The 16573-nt window shown below is 36.9% G+C and overlaps 4 protein-coding genes and 2 non-coding genes across 7 annotated transcripts; 3 read left to right on the top strand and 3 right to left on the bottom strand.

The window, feature by feature from the left end:
- The first annotated feature begins 39 nt into the window (after positions 1-39).
- Positions 40-1366, top strand: LOC140010619 (histone deacetylase HDT1-like). The gene is made up of 3 exons (XM_072057924.1): positions 40-345; positions 828-898; positions 1025-1366. Exons 1-3 carry the CDS (start codon positions 333-335, stop codon positions 1310-1312), a joined length of 372 nt encoding a protein of 123 aa, XP_071914025.1. The 5' UTR covers positions 40-332; the 3' UTR covers positions 1313-1366.
- A 7-nt stretch (positions 1367-1373) lies between these two features.
- Positions 1374-3856, top strand: LOC113706580 (uncharacterized). The gene is made up of 7 exons (XM_027228508.2): positions 1374-1451; positions 1541-1603; positions 1737-1930; positions 2531-2578; positions 2660-2756; positions 3335-3398; positions 3481-3856. Exons 1-7 carry the CDS (start codon positions 1394-1396, stop codon positions 3539-3541), a joined length of 585 nt encoding a protein of 194 aa, XP_027084309.2. The 5' UTR covers positions 1374-1393; the 3' UTR covers positions 3542-3856.
- A 1432-nt stretch (positions 3857-5288) lies between these two features.
- LOC113689541 (hyoscyamine 6-dioxygenase-like) lies at positions 5289-7147 on the bottom strand. Its single transcript, XM_072057915.1, has 4 exons — positions 6847-7147; positions 6480-6742; positions 5912-6230; positions 5289-5781 (listed from the first exon to the last, which is right to left on the bottom strand). Exons 1-4 carry the CDS (start codon positions 7048-7050, stop codon positions 5533-5535), a joined length of 1035 nt encoding a protein of 344 aa, XP_071914016.1. The 5' UTR covers positions 7051-7147; the 3' UTR covers positions 5289-5532.
- Positions 7148-8274: 1127 nt separating this feature from the next.
- On the bottom strand, positions 8275-12219 carry LOC113706590 (splicing factor U2af small subunit A). 2 transcript variants are annotated; one of them, XM_027228527.2, is made up of 6 exons: positions 11837-12219; positions 10730-10816; positions 10558-10639; positions 10297-10423; positions 9778-10211; positions 8275-8667 (listed from the first exon to the last, which is right to left on the bottom strand). In XM_027228527.2, exons 1-5 carry the CDS (start codon positions 12071-12073, stop codon positions 9788-9790), a joined length of 957 nt encoding a protein of 318 aa, XP_027084328.2. In that variant the 5' UTR covers positions 12074-12219; the 3' UTR covers positions 8275-8667; positions 9778-9787. The 2 variants fall into 2 exon arrangements, with proteins under 2 accessions (XP_027084328.2, XP_027084320.2); XM_027228519.2 differs by having other exon boundaries at positions 8275-9659.
- Positions 12220-12336: 117 nt separating this feature from the next.
- TRNAL-UAA (transfer RNA leucine (anticodon UAA)) lies at positions 12337-12419 on the top strand. Its single transcript has one exon. It is a non-coding gene; the product is annotated as a tRNA-Leu (tRNA).
- Positions 12420-12479: 60 nt separating this feature from the next.
- TRNAG-UCC (transfer RNA glycine (anticodon UCC)) lies at positions 12480-12551 on the bottom strand. The gene has a single exon. It is a non-coding gene; the product is annotated as a tRNA-Gly (tRNA).
- Between the last annotated feature and the right edge of the window lie 4022 nt (positions 12552-16573).

Here is a 16573-nt window from a genome sequence, read left to right on the forward strand (position 1 = left end):
AATTATTCCATGTTTACAAATTGTGCTCCAGGAACTTTTTATAGACTCTTACACCAAAAAATTGTGATCCAGAAACTTTTTATTGTTCATGGACGCTGACACCAAAAAAAGCTCAGAAGGCCCTAGGGTTTGTATATTGGGCCGTAGCTATTTGGGGCAACTAAACCTGTTTCCCTAAAATACGGTATTGAGTATACTTCTTTAAAACCCTGCTTAAACCCTGCTCTTCTTTCCGCCTCTTTAGACTCTGCAGACCAAAGAAGAAGACTCATCTTCTCTCCATCCCCCTTTTCATCTTCGCACTCCCATTGGCCATCCATCATATTCTGCAAATGGAGTTTTGGGGTAAGCTTCGCTTTCTGTTGGACTAGTTTTCAGGCTTTAAAGTCAGGATAGCTGTTCTTTTTGCTTTTTTTTTTCAACCCTGGATACTTCTAATTATCATTCAATCAGCTGTCTTTGTGGAAAAAAAGTTGCCATTGAGTGCCTTATGAGATAGTTGCACGATATTTATTCAATTGTACAGAAGAGCAGCCTTTTTATAGATCCTTTGCAGGGTAGAAATTGAGTCTTTATTCCCGTAAATTTTTTGGTGCCTGAGTTGTATAGTATAACCAAGTTGTTTTTGATATTAATGCTAACTCATCTGATGTTAATAACTTTCATAAGGTTATTCTAAGAGCTAGCAATTGTTATTTCTCATTCCGATGATTTATCTTACAATTCAAAGTTTTTCTTTTTCTACTCATTGTGAAAACAATTCAATCTTTCTTATTTTGCTTGAAAAATTGCCTGCTTTGTACTTAATATCTGCGTTCTATTTTCAGGTGTTGAAGTCAAGCCTGGAGAACCTCTGAAGGTCAAACCTGAAGTGTTCAGGCTTATTCACATCTCCCAGGTCGTAAGTTTTTACATAGACCCATTTTACTAGAGTATAGGTTTAATGGTCTGAAGAATACTTAATTAGTTTTACAGGAAGTTACGCATGCTTTCATGACAAAAAATGTATCTTTAACTTTTGCAGGCAGCTTTGGGTGAGATAAAGGATGGAAAAGGGCCAAAGTGTGTTCCGATTCATTTGAAGGTTGGCGACAAAAAATATGTTATAGGGACTCTTTCAGCAGAGGATAGACCACAGTTGATGTTTGACTTGGTTTTTGAGAGAGAATTTGAGCTCTCACATGACTGGAAAGATGGAAGCATCTACTTCGCTGGATACATTGCTGATGATGACAGTAGATATCCTTTTACTTTGGTTTATGACATGTTCACGCTGATTACAAGCTCCTATTCTGTCCTTAGAATATGCTAATGCATTCAAAGCAATGAAATTTTTTAATAAAAAATCATCTTGAATTTAAAGGTATCATGGCATGCTTTCTGTCTCGCTTAAATGTATAATTTCCTTGACAATATCTTTTCTGTCTTCACTGAACTTGAAAGCCATAGTGGTGAGTTTTGCCGTTTTTATCCATTATAGTGGTTATTGACGTCATCTCTTTTCTTATGATGTTGCTAATCTTACTTCTTATCTCACAAGATGGTGAAGATTTCTCCAATGAAGATGAAGAGGAGGAAAATCAAGTTGATGAACTTCAAAATGGTAGTCTTTTTTTCTCTGCTTTTGGTGTAGCTAGTACTTAGCAGTGCTTTTGCTCTCTTTAGCGCTTGTTGATAACTTTTACCATGATTTTTCTTGCGGTCCAAATTAATTGATTCCTCATTAAACTTGTCAGCCAAACTTGAGCCTAACGTTGGCCCGAAGTCTGCTACGAATAAGGCTCTTCCTGCTGAGCCCAAGCCCTTGGAAAAGTCAATATTCAAGAAGGTGGAGCTAAAGAAAGACAAGACAGAATCAAATGAAGATGATGATGAAGGAGAGGAAATTAGTGAGATGGAAGAGGATTCAAGTGATGCCTCAGCAGATAGAGTATGAACTTTGTCCTAAAAAATCACTATGAACTCTCTTAAAATTGATTTCTTAATCTTTTGGGTTACCATTGTTATATCGTGTTTATAAATCCTAATGTTTTTATGCCTCAATAGACAGAAATATGAGTGACCTGAATAAGTTGATATCATAGAGCCATTTACCATATGAGAGGAATTGTGTACTATGGTTTTCATCTCTAAGAATGGAAGGAAACGAAGAGGAAAAGAGAAACAATGTTCATCTTATATGCATTCTTGTTCAAGTTCCATAGTTAGACTGGAATGTAGTCAACTAGTCATTACGTGGGTCTTGACATATCTTTTCTTTAGAGCAGTAATGATTGAAGAATTGACTGCTTGTGGCATGTTTGTGTTTTCTGTGCGTTATTTATTGATAAATTGTTGAAGCAGTAGTCTTAGGGCTTATGAAGCATCTGAGAATTCCTATTTAGCTTCAGTTTGGTCTTTTCTCTTGGTTTCTTGAAAGAAATTCTTGTCAACATATCCTCTTCTTCTAGAATCTGCTTGCTGACTTTTTGTTCCCCTTCACCTTTTTGTTTCTTATTTATATTCATTAGCTCTTTGGTATCCTTTTCAGGACTCAGAAGACAGCGACGATGAGAATCAAGATATGGTATCTCAAAAGGTACTGTCACCTGAAGTATACATTCAATTATTGCAGTACTAATAAATGTCTGACTTCATGAATTATTTTTAACTTTTGAAGACCAAGTCTGGGAAGAAAAGACCACCTGAAACTGCTACGGAGATGCTTGTTCCAGTGGCAGCAAAGAAAACAAAATCAGCTGCACCTCAAATATCGGGTAATTTTTTTTTTTTTGGTATTTAATTAAACAATTAATCAAGCTCCTAAAATTTTACGTGTCAAATAACCATCAACCTAGCGTTCATTATCTAGCGCCTTAGGCCGAGCGCTGACCACACAAAACAAGTGGCGGCGTGGTATTCCACAGAGAGAGGTTCATTAAATGTGGCACACTTCTGTGTGATGGGCGCATATTGATGCTTTCTTTGGGGCCTCCCTGGCCGTTTTGCTGCTTCATTATGCTGGCAAAGCGAGGGGATTGCCCTATATCTTTAATAAATTTCTTGTTTCAAGTTTTTTTTCCCTTTATTTTTTTTTAATGTACAACAAATTCTAGATTCCTTTAATGATAGTTTTCATGTCGAAGCAAGAAAGATTTTGTTGCGTAGAGGCTCTGTGTTTAGGATGACCACAATCAGCATCTCATATTTTCCAGCCATAATTTGCTTAAAACCACATATATCTGAGTAACTTTTTGTTTCGGGACAAAAAGATGTGGCAGCAAAGAATAGCTGATATTGTGGTGCTTTTTCGTAACTATTATTCGTTCTCATATATTCTGCTACATTCATGCAGGTGGGAAAAGTCCATCTGCAAATGGAAAGTCTGGCAGTCAAGTATCTGGCAAATCCTGTAGCAAGTTTGTCCCCATCTAAAGGCCTTTTCTTTGTCCCTCATCTCTGTCCCTATGACATTGACATTTATTCTAATTTTTTTTCCAGGACATTCAATTCTAAGAATGCTCTACAGTCTCGTGCCAAGGCTAAGCATGGTGGTAAATAAAATGTGGTTAGATCTCTGCTTTTGATTGTCACGATTTTGGTACTGCAGACATACGGATGCATTGGGGATTTAGCAATACTTCTCATTATTATAGGTCTACAATTTTGCATAGTGATATAGTAGAGACCTTGGGATCCTTAGTTATAGTGCTATACTGTAGTTTCTGCAACTGCTATGTGCTTCAGGATTTTTATTTATCTCAAGGGATTTATATACAATATTGTTGTGCTGTTACCTGCCAATGTACTTGTTTGGTCATGGTATATTGAGGTGAATTTTTCGAGTAGTAAAAGGCCTTCAAGAGATGTTTCGAAATTTCAGTAGGAAATATTGTTAATCTTCGGGTTCTTTTGCTTAAAAATTGAGAGGGCTGAATTATGTAAACGTTTACTGTTGTATCACATCAAACAAGAACCAGCAAAAACTGAAACTCTGCATTTAATCTTCAAGGTTACAGTCATTTGAGAACGCATGTATATTGCGAAACAACACTAGAACTCATAGCAAAGAAAGATGGATTTATGGATGGAATCAAAGGAGGACAAGAGCTACTCGGTTTAGCAGGATAAGTCCTGCTGAAACGAAGATGGCTTCTCGATAGCCTACTCCATATTAGTACATCGCCTTTGATTATAGATTAATGCTAGCTTCTCCACAAGTAAAGAATTTGTGACTTAGGTTTTGAGTTTCAAGTATGCAATTACAGCATCAAACTCAGAGTTATTGGCAAACGAAAGCTCATGCAAGTCATTGTGTTAAATTCTCGGTAAAGTGGAGGATTTGTGGGAGAAACAAGGATTTTGACTTGCATGTTAAGTGGATTTCAACGGCATGCTTCAGAGTTATTTCCTCAAGCCATTTCACATATAAACTTATAAGACGTTATAGCTTTGAGTACGAGTAGTCGGAGCATGCATTAATTACTGTTTTACATATTTTGTCACATTACCTTTGTAGCATGATGCACTACTCGAATGTGAAGGATTTTTTTTTTCTTTAAATTCTAAACGAGTATTGGCCCCTTCAAGAGGCCTTTTTTTTGGAGTTTAAATGGTAATAACTCGAAAATATTTTTTTTTTTTTGGTAAACAACTCAACAATGGACATCTAGTTTTCATCCAAGAAGTTTCACACTTTACATTACATTTATGCTGCTTGACTCTTAATTTTATCGTCTCCCATCCACCCTATCGCAACCCATGCTCTTTTTTTTTTGGGATAAGTGAAAGGTTTTAAATCGAGAACCTTCTATTTACTGTTCTTCTATCCGCTATTTTTTCTTTGAATTTTTTTCAGAGAATTTTAGAACTTATATCTCTTGTTTTTCTAGACGTTTAATTTGCGAAGCATATGTGGTGGTGAATAAATGTTAGATCTCTACTTTGATAGCACGATTTTGGTACTACACACGCGAAGATGCATTGTCGATTTAGTAATACTTATTATAGTTCTACAATATTGCATAGCGATAGAGTAATAAAGCTGTGTAGCTCGTATCCTTGTATTGGTATACTACAATTTTTGCAACTGCTATATGCTTCAGAATATTTATTCATCTAAAGGGGTTTACATTTTAGTATTCTTGTACTTTTATTTGCCAATATATGTGAAGTTCTTTTGATTTTACCTTGTTACCTTGTTGTTTCAAGGGTTTGCATTATATTACAAAAAAAAAAAAAAAAAAAAAAGCAAAACTGAAACTCTGAAATTAATGATCAAGGTCAAAATAGTTTGAGAAAACATGAGATACTATGTCGAAAATCACTATTGATCCTCTTAAAAATGCGAATGTCTTATTTTAATACAAAAGCAACTCCTTTTAGTATGATACATTGTGCTGAAAAGAAAGTGGCTGCTCGATTATTTAAGGCGGCATTCCATACCACCTGAAATTATAGATTTCTTTTTTTTTTTTTAGCCAACCAAAACAGTACTTGGAATCATAGATTGATTCTGGCTTCTCCACAAATGTAGCACAGCTAATTTCTGGCTTAGGTTTTGAGTTTTAAGTATGCAATAACAGCCTCAAATTCAGCGTTATTGGCAAACACAAACTCATGAAAGTCTTTGTTGTTGAATGCTCGATAAAGCGGTGGATTGGTGGGAGAAATAAGTGCTGTTGCAGGCTTAATAGTGGCATCAGTTGGGCAACCTACGAAGGTCACAAGTGAGTTCCTGGAACAAACTGAATTTGTAACCGCTCGATGCACAGCACCTTTCAGCTTTCCATTGCTAATGACCTGTACAAAAATGCAGCAGAAGAGCCAAATACCAAAGAGTCCTGAAGTTTGGAGAAGTATCATATATGGAACATACATATTTTGAGAAAGGCAAGTTTTAACTGATTGTGGAGAAGATAAAAGTCTATACCTCCAGTAACAAACCTATGTTCACCACAAATGCATCAGGAAGGGGCTTAACGCCAATCCAATGGCCATCTTTTTCTAGTTGGAGCCCATACACCTCTTGCTGAAGAAGAGTTAGGATTGCAGGATCAGAGTGTCTGCAGCAACCCAAGGCTAATGCAGGGTCTGGGCATGCTGGATAATGGTTGATGGAGAAAGCTAAATTATAGTTGTCGAATTCTTTCTCAGTGTCGTCCGCTTCAAGCCCTAAACCTTGATAGATCATGTCCATAATTTTCATGGCCACTTTCCTCACTTGAGTTGTGTATGGTCCTATAACCTCTCTGAACAGGAAAGTTAATCATGTCATCAGTCAAAATAAAATTAATCAATTGATTATGTTAGTTTTTCAAGCATCCGGGGAGCTTTTCATTACTTTTTTTCAGACCTCCCCCTTAGTTTGATCAAATACCTATCATCATCCTATCATTTTTCCCGTCCCAAAAAAAAAAAAAAAAAAAGTTCCATATAAAGATGACAGAAATGAGCAGGTATCCTGAAACCCAATGTGATGCGGCTAAAATTATGGTTACCGGTAGTTCTTAGGTTTGTCAGGCCAAGAATTGATGTGGTTTTGCAGAGGATGACAAGGGTGTTGCAAAGTATCCTTCCAGAAATCGAAACCTTGAGCCAAAAAATACCCAGAACTTGTATAGAGTCTGCATCCGGCCTTTTCTTCCAATGCAACGGAGTCAATATAGTACTGTGCTTTCTCCTCAGTGGACATGCCAAAGAACTCTTTGCTCACATTCATAGCATCAGCCATCAACTCCTTTGATACTCCATGGTTGATCACCTGTTTCACATATCATATACAATCCAAATTACCTGATATCTAAAAAATATAACTGGCTACAACATTTGTGAATTTGGTGCGAAGTAAATTAATCACAGATTAACCTGAAATAGTCCAAAATCCTGACCAGCTTTCACGATTTGCTGGACTATGTCAGCTCTGCTGTAATCTAGTCCGTCTCCGAGATCAATCACCGGTATATCATTGCTTACTGGAACAGGCATTCCTGGCCTTTTTTCCTCAGGTAACACATAGTTATCAGGCAAGGATTTCAAGTTGGAAGACCAACTGGAGACGAGGGATGCCATTATTATTTCTCAAAGAACAAAAAGCTCAGGTGTAGCCATTGGATCAAGGGAAAAAACCCTTCTTATAATACTGCCGCCTCTGAACTGGTGCTGTCCAACTATCATATCAGTCGGCCCGCATTGCGTTGAGTTTGATTGATTTTGGACGAAAACAACTTGTGCCCTCCATTGCTTATCAAAGAAACTTTTGACAAATTGGTAGATAGAAGCTCTGAGGGAAATCTGATTGATATGATAAGGAAGCATATATTTACAGAAAGTTTGTTAGCTGATCCAGATGTTCTTGACTGTTGGGATTGAGAGGGATTACGTAAATAAATAAACAAAAAAATCTTTACCACATATATAGTGTAAATGATTTTGCTGGGTAGTTGTTGCAATTTGGATGACAAAACGTATTTGGACGTTTTAAAACCACTGGACACCCGCTTATAAATTATAATTTTGGGGAGGTGTTAAATCCACACCCTTCGTATTTTATCCTATACATATATTATTAGGTAGTAATCTTCTTAACTTTTACAATTTTGATAAGTATCTTTCCACACAAGAAAATGAAAGAACCGTATTTTATTTTCAGATAGATAGATAGACAAAATGCACATCCCAATTTCAGTGTTAATTTTCTATTTGTCAAATTTAATTTTCTTGAAAAATTATAGATTTCTAATTAAATTAATGCTTTCAAGCAGAAATAAAATATTCGACACAATGAAACATAACTCAGGTAGTCAAATGCTTGCTTGTAACTAATATCAGCACAACGGACACAGCTCATATCGTAACTAATACATTACTAGTTGGAATAATCAATGAGATAAGTGAAAAATCACTGTTAATTGAACCATTCTGTTTATAAGAAGCAAAAAATAAAAAAGTAAAATGTTCGATATTACCCTCTCCTCCTTTAAAAAAATGTGTTTTGATACTGATAGGCATTCTATAAACTTCCAAAATGACCGTAAATAAATAAACTCACGTCGCATGAGTTTATTTTTGGCACATGTTGGTATCTATCCCATTACTGGGTTTCGTTCAGAACTTCAGACCCTATAGTTGGCTTCTTGTGATATTAAAACAAAAAAATAAAAAAAGATAATCGTTTGCTTCTAGTTTATTGTTAAAACATGTTCTGTATATTACAAAAGCTGAACATAATATTGTTTTCTAATGAGATCGGACGGTGTGAATTTAATATTAATGGGAATTTTATCCTCACTGTACTTGAAGCAGAACCGATATAGGGATCCCATTCATTTATTTGCTCCAGAACAAAAATGCAAAGACACTCGCAAAACTCATCAGCAAACCAAGGAGAAACTCCCAAGATTGCGCTCGTCTTATATGATTACAAACCAGTACAAAATGAAAAACTTCATAGAAACTGTTCAGTCTACGAATAGCTAGAGCGTAAACCCAACAAAGGAAAAACAGCAATTGCCATCAGCCAACCTACACAAACAACCTGAAAAAGTTTACAACAGATTATGCTCATCATAACAATTCAGCTCAGGAGCCAAAGGCACTCTAGCATCCATTAGTCTTCTATGCCCTTGAAATCCTGCACATCCCTGTCACATCAAACCTGTTGGATCAAATTCTCTGACTTGGCAAAACCTGTACACATTCCATGGTAAGCCTTAGTTAAAATATATTCTTGGTCCTTTTAAGCAGGGAAACCTGGACCTGCAAAACTCGAGATGCTGTAAGATAACACTTTTTAAAGTAAATTTCAGAGCAAAGAAATACAAGTTCAAGGTCACTAGCCTGGTTTTGTTGCGGTGACAGAATACCTGACTGCACATAGAATTCAGAAACATGCACTGCACACGCATAATAAACGAAAAATGCACACCGCATGCATTATTACAGCTCGTATTCCTACTACAACACGCTTCCCAATGATGTCCTAAACCAAGACCACAACTAATTGCACAAGACCCTACCCATGCGTTATGTATAAATTTACTAGAAGCATTCTGCTTCTACATAAAAGAAGAAAAAAGGAACAAAGCTAGGAAAACTCAGGAAAACATACGACAATCATGACAAGATCTGCTCATGAGCTAAAAATGACATTGAGACAGACATGGTAAAGTTGATCAACAAGCAACAACATCACAACTAACACAGAACCGAAAACACCAAGTCTATGCAATCAAAATGTCAAAGTGAAGGGCTCCCTCAAGTGTGTTTAAAAGATGTCAGGCTTGAAAAACTTGCCCAACACAAAATTTACACCGGAAATTACCTTAAATAATTGAGCAATGAAACTCCTCAAGTAATTGTTCCCATTACAGGGATGAAGAAAAAAAAAAATCTAACTCATGGATTGCCTTCAAAAATTTTTAAAGAACCATAAAAAGATTTACCATCAACTGATCTCTACTATTGTTATGACAGAAAAGACATGAATGATGATGTAAGACAGTATGAGCTATAGATGCACAGACAACACAGATTAGTTTTTACACTGTCGCTGGCTACAATCAAACTAAGATCATGCAATGCATTCAAGCACAGACACAAGATGATGAAATCAGAAAGCCAAAAAAGGGTGCATATTTTTTTCACAAGCCATATCACAGAACTGTAAACCTGCACACCACCTGCACAGTGGAAAATGCGCAGTAAGCTACGTTTAGACAACAGGTGGCTCCTCCTTTGAAAAGAAATTCAACTAAGGAGCAAAGATAAATGAAAATGATGAGAGAAAAGAAAACGAACCACTGTCAGTTCAATATCCATATGGTGGCTCCTGTCCATAATACTGATCTCCATTTTGTGCATACCCATTGTCCTCGCTTTCGTTTTTCCTGTTGCTGCTATTATCATTGATCTTATTCGCTAGTTCTGCTTCTTCTCTTTCTCTGTTCCACATTTCAATCCTAGCACGTCTCTCTTCACTACCATCCCTAACAGGACTTCTATCTCTCCTGCCACCTGGACTCCTGCTCCTACTTCTTCCCCTCCTACGGTCAGGACTGGTGCTCCTATGCCTCCTGCTTCGACTCTCATGGTGATAATCTCTGTCTTCATACCTTCTACTGTGACAATGAGAACGCTCTTCATGGCTGCGATGCCTGTAAGGGCTTCTGCTTCGGCTCCTGCTCCGGCTGCGCCTTCGGCGATACCTCCCAAATAACTGACGTTGCAATTCCCTAATTTCACAAGTTAAATTTGTTACCAAATGAAACAATTAATCTAAATTTATTGATTTTTTTTTCAACTACAACAGAACATTACCTGCTAATCCTTTTGAGATGCATGAAGTTACAGTAGCCACCACGATTGCATGTATTTTCTTCATACTGTCTACAAGTAGCTTCACGAAAATCAGTCACAGGTGAAAAATCAACAATGATGGGCCGTCCTGCAGAGGTGCCACAATCAAGTTTTAGCCTCATAATAATTTGCAAAGCCCAGAACTCTAAATCATGCAACTTGTATCATCAAATAGAAGAAAAACTAACGGGAAAACATGAGGAGGAAAATCAAAAACATTACTTGCATAGTACCGCCCAGTGAGATTTTTCAATGCATTTGCTGCTTGCTCTTCCTCTCTAAACTGGACATAGACATTTCCAACCTGGCAAACACACCGTCATAGACATTTGACCTGTCAATTCGCAACTCAACTAGGGAAAGAGGAATCTGAATTTAGTTGTCAGAAAATTACCATGTGGTCAGCCAAATTGTCACAAATATTCAAGCTCTCAATCACACCATACTTGCTTAGCTCCTCAAAAAGATCTTCATAGAAATCCTGCAAATTCAACAGAAATGTCCACCACTGAAACACATTAAACTCTAAGCAAAGAGGGAACAAACGGCCACTATCCAACACAAAATCAAACATAATGTAACTGAATCCTGACATACATGGTTTGTAATACTTTATAATGTTCCTTAATGGCACCACATGCTCAAGAAATTGTAAAGGCAATTAGAGGCACCAATCTTCATCATGAGAAATCTTTGTAAACGAGGACAGAATTAGAATATTCACGTGCCTATGTGAATACAGCATCTATGCACAACATGAACAAAAACTAGAAATCTTCACATGCTATCAACCAGCTGCAGCAAGTCTTGACATGCAGAAAATTTACAAGTTATAAGAAAGCATGAATACCTTTTAGCAATTAACAAAAGAAGGCACACAGTACACAATGAAACAACACAGAGAGTCCATAAGGAACTAATCATCTAATAGACTGTTCCTTTCCAAGGTAAACGGGAGCGGGAGCAGATGTTCCTTTAGTACAAAGCTACATACAATTGAACACAAATTCCGACTCCAATTCCTGTCCGCAAAACCTAGGATGCGCCAGTATGCATTATACTTTGCAGTTAAAGTTCATACCCTAATATTCAAGAAAATTCCGTGCCTAAGACTCATGTCATATTCATCAAAGAATCCTATAACCAATAATAGGGACAGAAAAAAATCCAGTTAGAATTTAACAGAATTCCCACAAAACAGACAGAATCTAGCTGAACCTGACATCCTTTTCCCAAAAAAAATTATAAACGTTCACACGACAAGACAAACCTCCACTCACAATAAAGCACACCCGAATGCACGCATATGAAAACATGTGGTCAAATTTAATTGAAACTACCTAAAAATTCAACCAATGTGTCACAAATCAATTATAGCTGAAAACAAAAACAAATATCCATAGCTCAATCGATCCCCTGACATGAAATCTGTAATGCAGTTGAGAAATTCAATACAATCTTCTTAAAAAAATTGCAACAATCTTCTTGAAAAATTGCAAACCTCGAAGTGCTCTTGCATTTTGTGAGGGTCGATCGGCTGGCCCTTGGCGTCGACGCCAGGAGTAATCACATCAGGCCGTTGATACATGTTGGAGAGAAGCAGAGTCGGACTGATGCTAGGCTTGGTATGGAGGCGAGAACAGCGGTCGCCGTGACGGCAAGCTCCGATCTTGAAGTAAAAAGGGCAGTTCACTCTGTCTTTCTCCGTCCCAAAAATCGAGGCCAAGTGTTCCGCCATTCTCCACCACGTCCTCCTCCTCCCGCAGCTGCAATTGATGAATTTACAGCTCAATTTGATAAAAGGATCGAGAAAATTGAAGTTCTAGGTTTGGTTACTTATTGCTTTTCCCCAATTTTTCTCTGTTTCGATAATGACGGTTTAGTTTTTATAATTTTATAAGAGGAGGAAAATTTTCACCTTCTGGATGATTCGACTGGCGCAGGGATGTCCTTCGATGAGATTATAATATGAGACAATAATTTTATAACGAGGATCACCACGGTGGTTTGCCCGAGAGGTTAAGGGGGAAGACTTAAGATCTTCTGCACATAAGTGCGCGTGGGTTCGAACCCCACAGCCACCATTATTGAATTTTCATTTTGCCAAAAAAGGGAAAGGAAAAACCAAAAAAAAGAAAATTTCTTGCGTTTGCCGGGAGTCGAACCCGGGTCTATTGCTTGGAAGGCAATTATCCTAACCGTTGGACTACAAACGCTTTTATGAACAAATACATTTTGTTATTATTTAAACAACTTTCAATTCGATTTCATGACAAGAAAAATTATCATAAATAAATGTGTACCAAATTCATAAAATAAAAGCAGTTTCTACATATGTAAAAGGATATCACAAAGAATTATGATTTTCAATTTTCTTTTTTTTCACTTAATCAATAAAATCAAACCACATTTCCTAGAAGGGACAAAAAGAACAAAAACAAACGACTTGCATTTTCATATTAGAAAACTGGTTTTACACATTAACCATTTTAGAAGGCTTATAGCGTTCATATTGCCTGACAAGTCAACTTGGAATCAAATAAATACAATGCATTAAGAAATTTAAGCGATTTTTTATTTTTTGTCCAAAGAAGAAATAATAATTTACTTAAAATATGAGTGTGTATATATGTGTGTGCATGTATACACACACATATTTTCTTTTTAAGCTAAAATGGTTTTGCCTTGGTGATATTTCCACACCAAAAGGGACATATAGGGAGCAATTAGTGAAAAGAGTTAAAAATAATAAATAAAATCAGGAGAAGGGATTATTGTGAAATCGTTAAGCTAATCAAATTCATTGGATTAGATTGAATAATAAGATGGAGGGATTGTAAGTTAGATGTTTTGAACTTTCCTGCTTACCCAAAAAAAAATCATTGGACCTACAATGGAATGGATAATGATGCCTAAGGAAGCCCAAAATAAAAGACAGTACAACTGATTGGAGTTGAATGGGCGACGAAGAAGCAAAAGCCCATTGAGGGCTTCCTAGCTAGGATAAGGCTTCTCCAAGCGGCCCTTGGGCATGAGAATTATCAGCTGCCGTTGCAAATAAAATACTATTCCAGTCTGGGGCCTCGAAGTTGTTCGATGTTGAAACTTGAAACCCATTCCTAGTTCCAAACTACAGCCACTCGCCATGATTGTTCAACAAAGCTAGTGTTTGAGCACGTCACAAAACTCATAGCCTGTTTGAATTATTATTTTCTCAAATTAGTGGCCTGACGTGTATGACGTGAAAAAAGTGATTAGAAAATACGTTTATAAAAAATATAAATTATTTTTTTTAAAAAAAATTACAATCCAACCAAGGCCTTGATTCAGTTGATAGGACCGTAAATTTGATGATCATCAAGTCAATTGGGTAATCATCAGGTCATTGATTCGATTGTCAAAAGTGTTTTTTTTTTGTTTCCTTCGTAAGATTTGAAGTGTCCTTAAATAAAATTAAAAAAAAAGAGTCAATTAGCTTCTTGCTGGCTTAGCTCGTATGAAAATCATGTGGTAGTATGCCAAATTAAGACGGTTGTCTACGTTTAATAGTCTAGAAAGCTTCGTTTTTTATTTTTGACCTTTAGAAACTATATAGGTTGTAACTTGATCTAAGCCCACTAGGCAGATTTTGTTTCCAACACTTTTGATCAAAAGGAATGAACCCCATGTCTGGAAACCAACTTTGAAGTTTGGTAGGTTGATTAAGATGGTAATTTGAAGCTTGCAAGGGAATAGGGATAATCGGTTCATTCAATCTACACAAGCTCCTCGTGTTGAAAGTCTCTTGGCATCAAAATCAAGTTATTGCTCAAGCCGGCTTCTGTGTCAGTCCAAGAATTTATATGTTATGTCCTAATTGCAAACTAGTCCGACATAGCAAGTATGGGATTGATTCTCATGTTGAATTTATACCGTTTTATCCAAAGAAGGTCGTCTCGTCTCGATGAGCTGATACCACTTTCATCACCTCGGACAATAGCTAGCTAGCTCTTAATGTGGGTTCTTCCAGGCTTCTTGTGATTTTCTTCAAATTACTTTGCTTTGTTAATTCATGAATAAATTGCCCAAATTTTAATAGCTGATAGCTAATAGTTGGAAATATCCTACCAGCATCTTAAACAATTAAAGCCCTCAGAAACATGCAAATTGGCCCTTCTGAGGACCCTGTACATGTAATGCATCTAACTTTAATGAATGATAAGCTGAGCATCCTAAGTAACCTGCCGACAATTGATCAATTCCTAGAGGTTGAATTTAACAGCATTACTACTTTTTTTTTTCAACAAAATGTGGCAAGTTAAGTTCACAAATAACTCGATAACAAAGTATGCTTTACCTGTACCCGATATGTCACTGGTTCGAGTCATCAAGAAACTAAGCGAGGAATCACTGTTGATTTTCTTTTAATAAAAGGAGAAAAAAAGTTCACAGATAACTGTGACTGTTGTGTACATCGGTAAAGATTTACTTCTGCTACTTCATATGTGGGGAAGTGAGATATTTTTCTAAGTGAACAGCCCGAATATTCCTTTGTTTGGGTGCCGTACATCACAGCGAAGAACGACCCCATTGTACTGGCGGAATGGGGTCTAAGGACTCCGAAGTTCCCAAAGTTGAAGGGTGTGGGGAGTAACGGAGCCAGTTTGCCAACCTATAAGAGGGGGACAAGACTAGTTTCCACTGACAAACGCAAAAACAGATCCAGCAGAATGAGAAGACTCCTCACCAAACAGTCCTAAGGTTTATACTTATTTGAGTTTGGACCACCAAAAAAAGAATGGTTGGTCCTATTCTAAACATGTTCAAGAAAATTTACACTATGCCTCTGATTGTTGTCTCTTTTTCCACTCATTTATCTATTGCAGACCCTTGTCGTGTGTCTTTTGTCTATTGCTGCGTGCGCTACAGATTTTTCTGGTGTCTGATGTGAAAAACATTTATACACCCACAGCTCTGGTTTTCCATGTTATCTGGAAGTTAAATTGGACTAAACGGAATTTGGGGGCTTAAATTATTCGAAATGTTGATGGGGCAAAATATAGTTGCGTCTGCATTACTCAAATTGATTTTGCACTTTGGAAAAGATGTGTAGAAAGATCTTGTATATTAATGTAATCATATTTTGGTGTCAATTCTTTATATCTTGTGATCTCTACCGCCAGGAAATTTGGAAGTTGAAATTTTGCACACCGCCACATGCATCCAAAGAAACACTTGCTATCGACTCCATTCAATTAAACAAGAGCTATCTAAGGGCATGGTTCAATTACAATCTATCTATGTCCTTGTCAGGAGGACAGGCAATCTTTAAGAGTCAGTGGGACAGGTTTGCCAGGGCTGTAGTGGCCATTTTTATGTTTATATATAACTGCACATGCAGGCCTGGAAAATGGAAACTGAAGATCCAATGCTGGTGCTGGCCTTCTGCTACATGTTTGTACAATCTACCAATCCCTAAAACACATGTTTTAACCTTTTCGTCTTTCTCTACCCCACTCTTTATCTTTTCTCGTGGAGGGAAGTCATCAATCTTGTTTGCCGTTGGGTAGGTTATCTGATGGAAGTCCTTAAAAGTTCTTGTATTAAAGTGTTGGGCAGGTTATCTGATGAAAGTCCTTAAAGTTCTTCTGCTAAGTGTCACTTGCACAATGGATAGAAATTCCACTTTTCCTGCAATAGCAAATACAATCGATAGGATGAATTGGGTTCTTCTATAAGAGCAAAATACAACTGTACAGTAATACAAGAGATGAGTTCGGTATTGAGCTATATATAAAAAGAACTGGATGGATGATAATAAACACACAAATTTTGATATTGCATTCAAGTTTCTTTTACTCCTCCATGATTAAAATGGACCACATGAACACTAAAACTTCTTCATGGGCGGTATTTAAGCCATTCATTCTTGGCATTGGGTCTTGCTACCTACAAATGTGCCTTTAGTTTGAATTGAAAGAGTTTACAGAACAAGAAACTTGGTTGAGAGATTAAAGTTGGAGAGCTCTATTAAAAGCTAATTAAACATGGAGAGCCCAGACTAAAATTTCCACTCATCCAGCCTGTTTTTAATGCATATATGAAGTTAAATTTGGTTTTACTAGTCCTACCAGGAGCATAGATTGGCGGGCAGATGATTATCAAGAAGTGCACTACGAACTTTTCAGAGCAAGTATCTAGATAGATCCCTTCAATAATTATCAATGTCCACTCTCAAGTCTAGCTTCCAGATATGTAT

This window comes from Coffea arabica, chromosome 1e (assembly GCF_036785885.1).
Source record: "Coffea arabica cultivar ET-39 chromosome 1e, Coffea Arabica ET-39 HiFi, whole genome shotgun sequence".
In the NCBI taxonomy this organism is placed as follows: domain Eukaryota; kingdom Viridiplantae; phylum Streptophyta; class Magnoliopsida; order Gentianales; family Rubiaceae; genus Coffea; species Coffea arabica.

Excerpts from the sequence above, each read along its gene's own strand:
- LOC140010619 (XM_072057924.1), top strand. Across the intron at positions 899-1,024 it reads GGCTTATTCACATCTCCCAG|GCAGCTTTGGGTGAGATAAA; the intron begins GTCGTAAGTTTT and ends TAACTTTTGCAG.
- LOC113706580 (XM_027228508.2), top strand. The coding sequence starts at position 1,394 with ATGTATAATTTCCTTGACAATATCTTTTCTGTCTTCACTGAACTTGAA. Across the intron at positions 1,931-2,530 it reads GTGATGCCTCAGCAGATAGA|GACTCAGAAGACAGCGACGA; the intron begins GTATGAACTTTG and ends TATCCTTTTCAG. Across the intron at positions 3,399-3,480 it reads TCTGGCAAATCCTGTAGCAA|GACATTCAATTCTAAGAATG; the intron begins GTTTGTCCCCAT and ends TTTTTTTTCCAG.
- LOC113689541 (XM_072057915.1), bottom strand. The coding sequence starts at position 7,050 with ATGGCATCCCTCGTCTCCAGTTGGTCTTCCAACTTGAAATCCTTGCCT. Across the intron at positions 6,231-6,479 it reads GACAAACCTAAGAACTACCG|AGAGGTTATAGGACCATACA; the intron begins GTAACCATAATT and ends TTTCCTGTTCAG. Across the intron at positions 5,782-5,911 it reads ACATAGGTTTGTTACTGGAG|GTCATTAGCAATGGAAAGCT; the intron begins GTATAGACTTTT and ends ATTTTTGTACAG.
- LOC113706590 (XM_027228527.2), bottom strand. The coding sequence starts at position 12,073 with ATGGCGGAACACTTGGCCTCGATTTTTGGGACGGAGAAAGACAGAGTG. Across the intron at positions 10,640-10,729 it reads ACAATTTGGCTGACCACATG|GTTGGAAATGTCTATGTCCA; the intron begins GTAATTTTCTGA and ends TGTGTTTGCCAG. Across the intron at positions 10,212-10,296 it reads CATCTCAAAAGGATTAGCAG|GGAATTGCAACGTCAGTTAT; the intron begins GTAATGTTCTGT and ends TTGTGAAATTAG.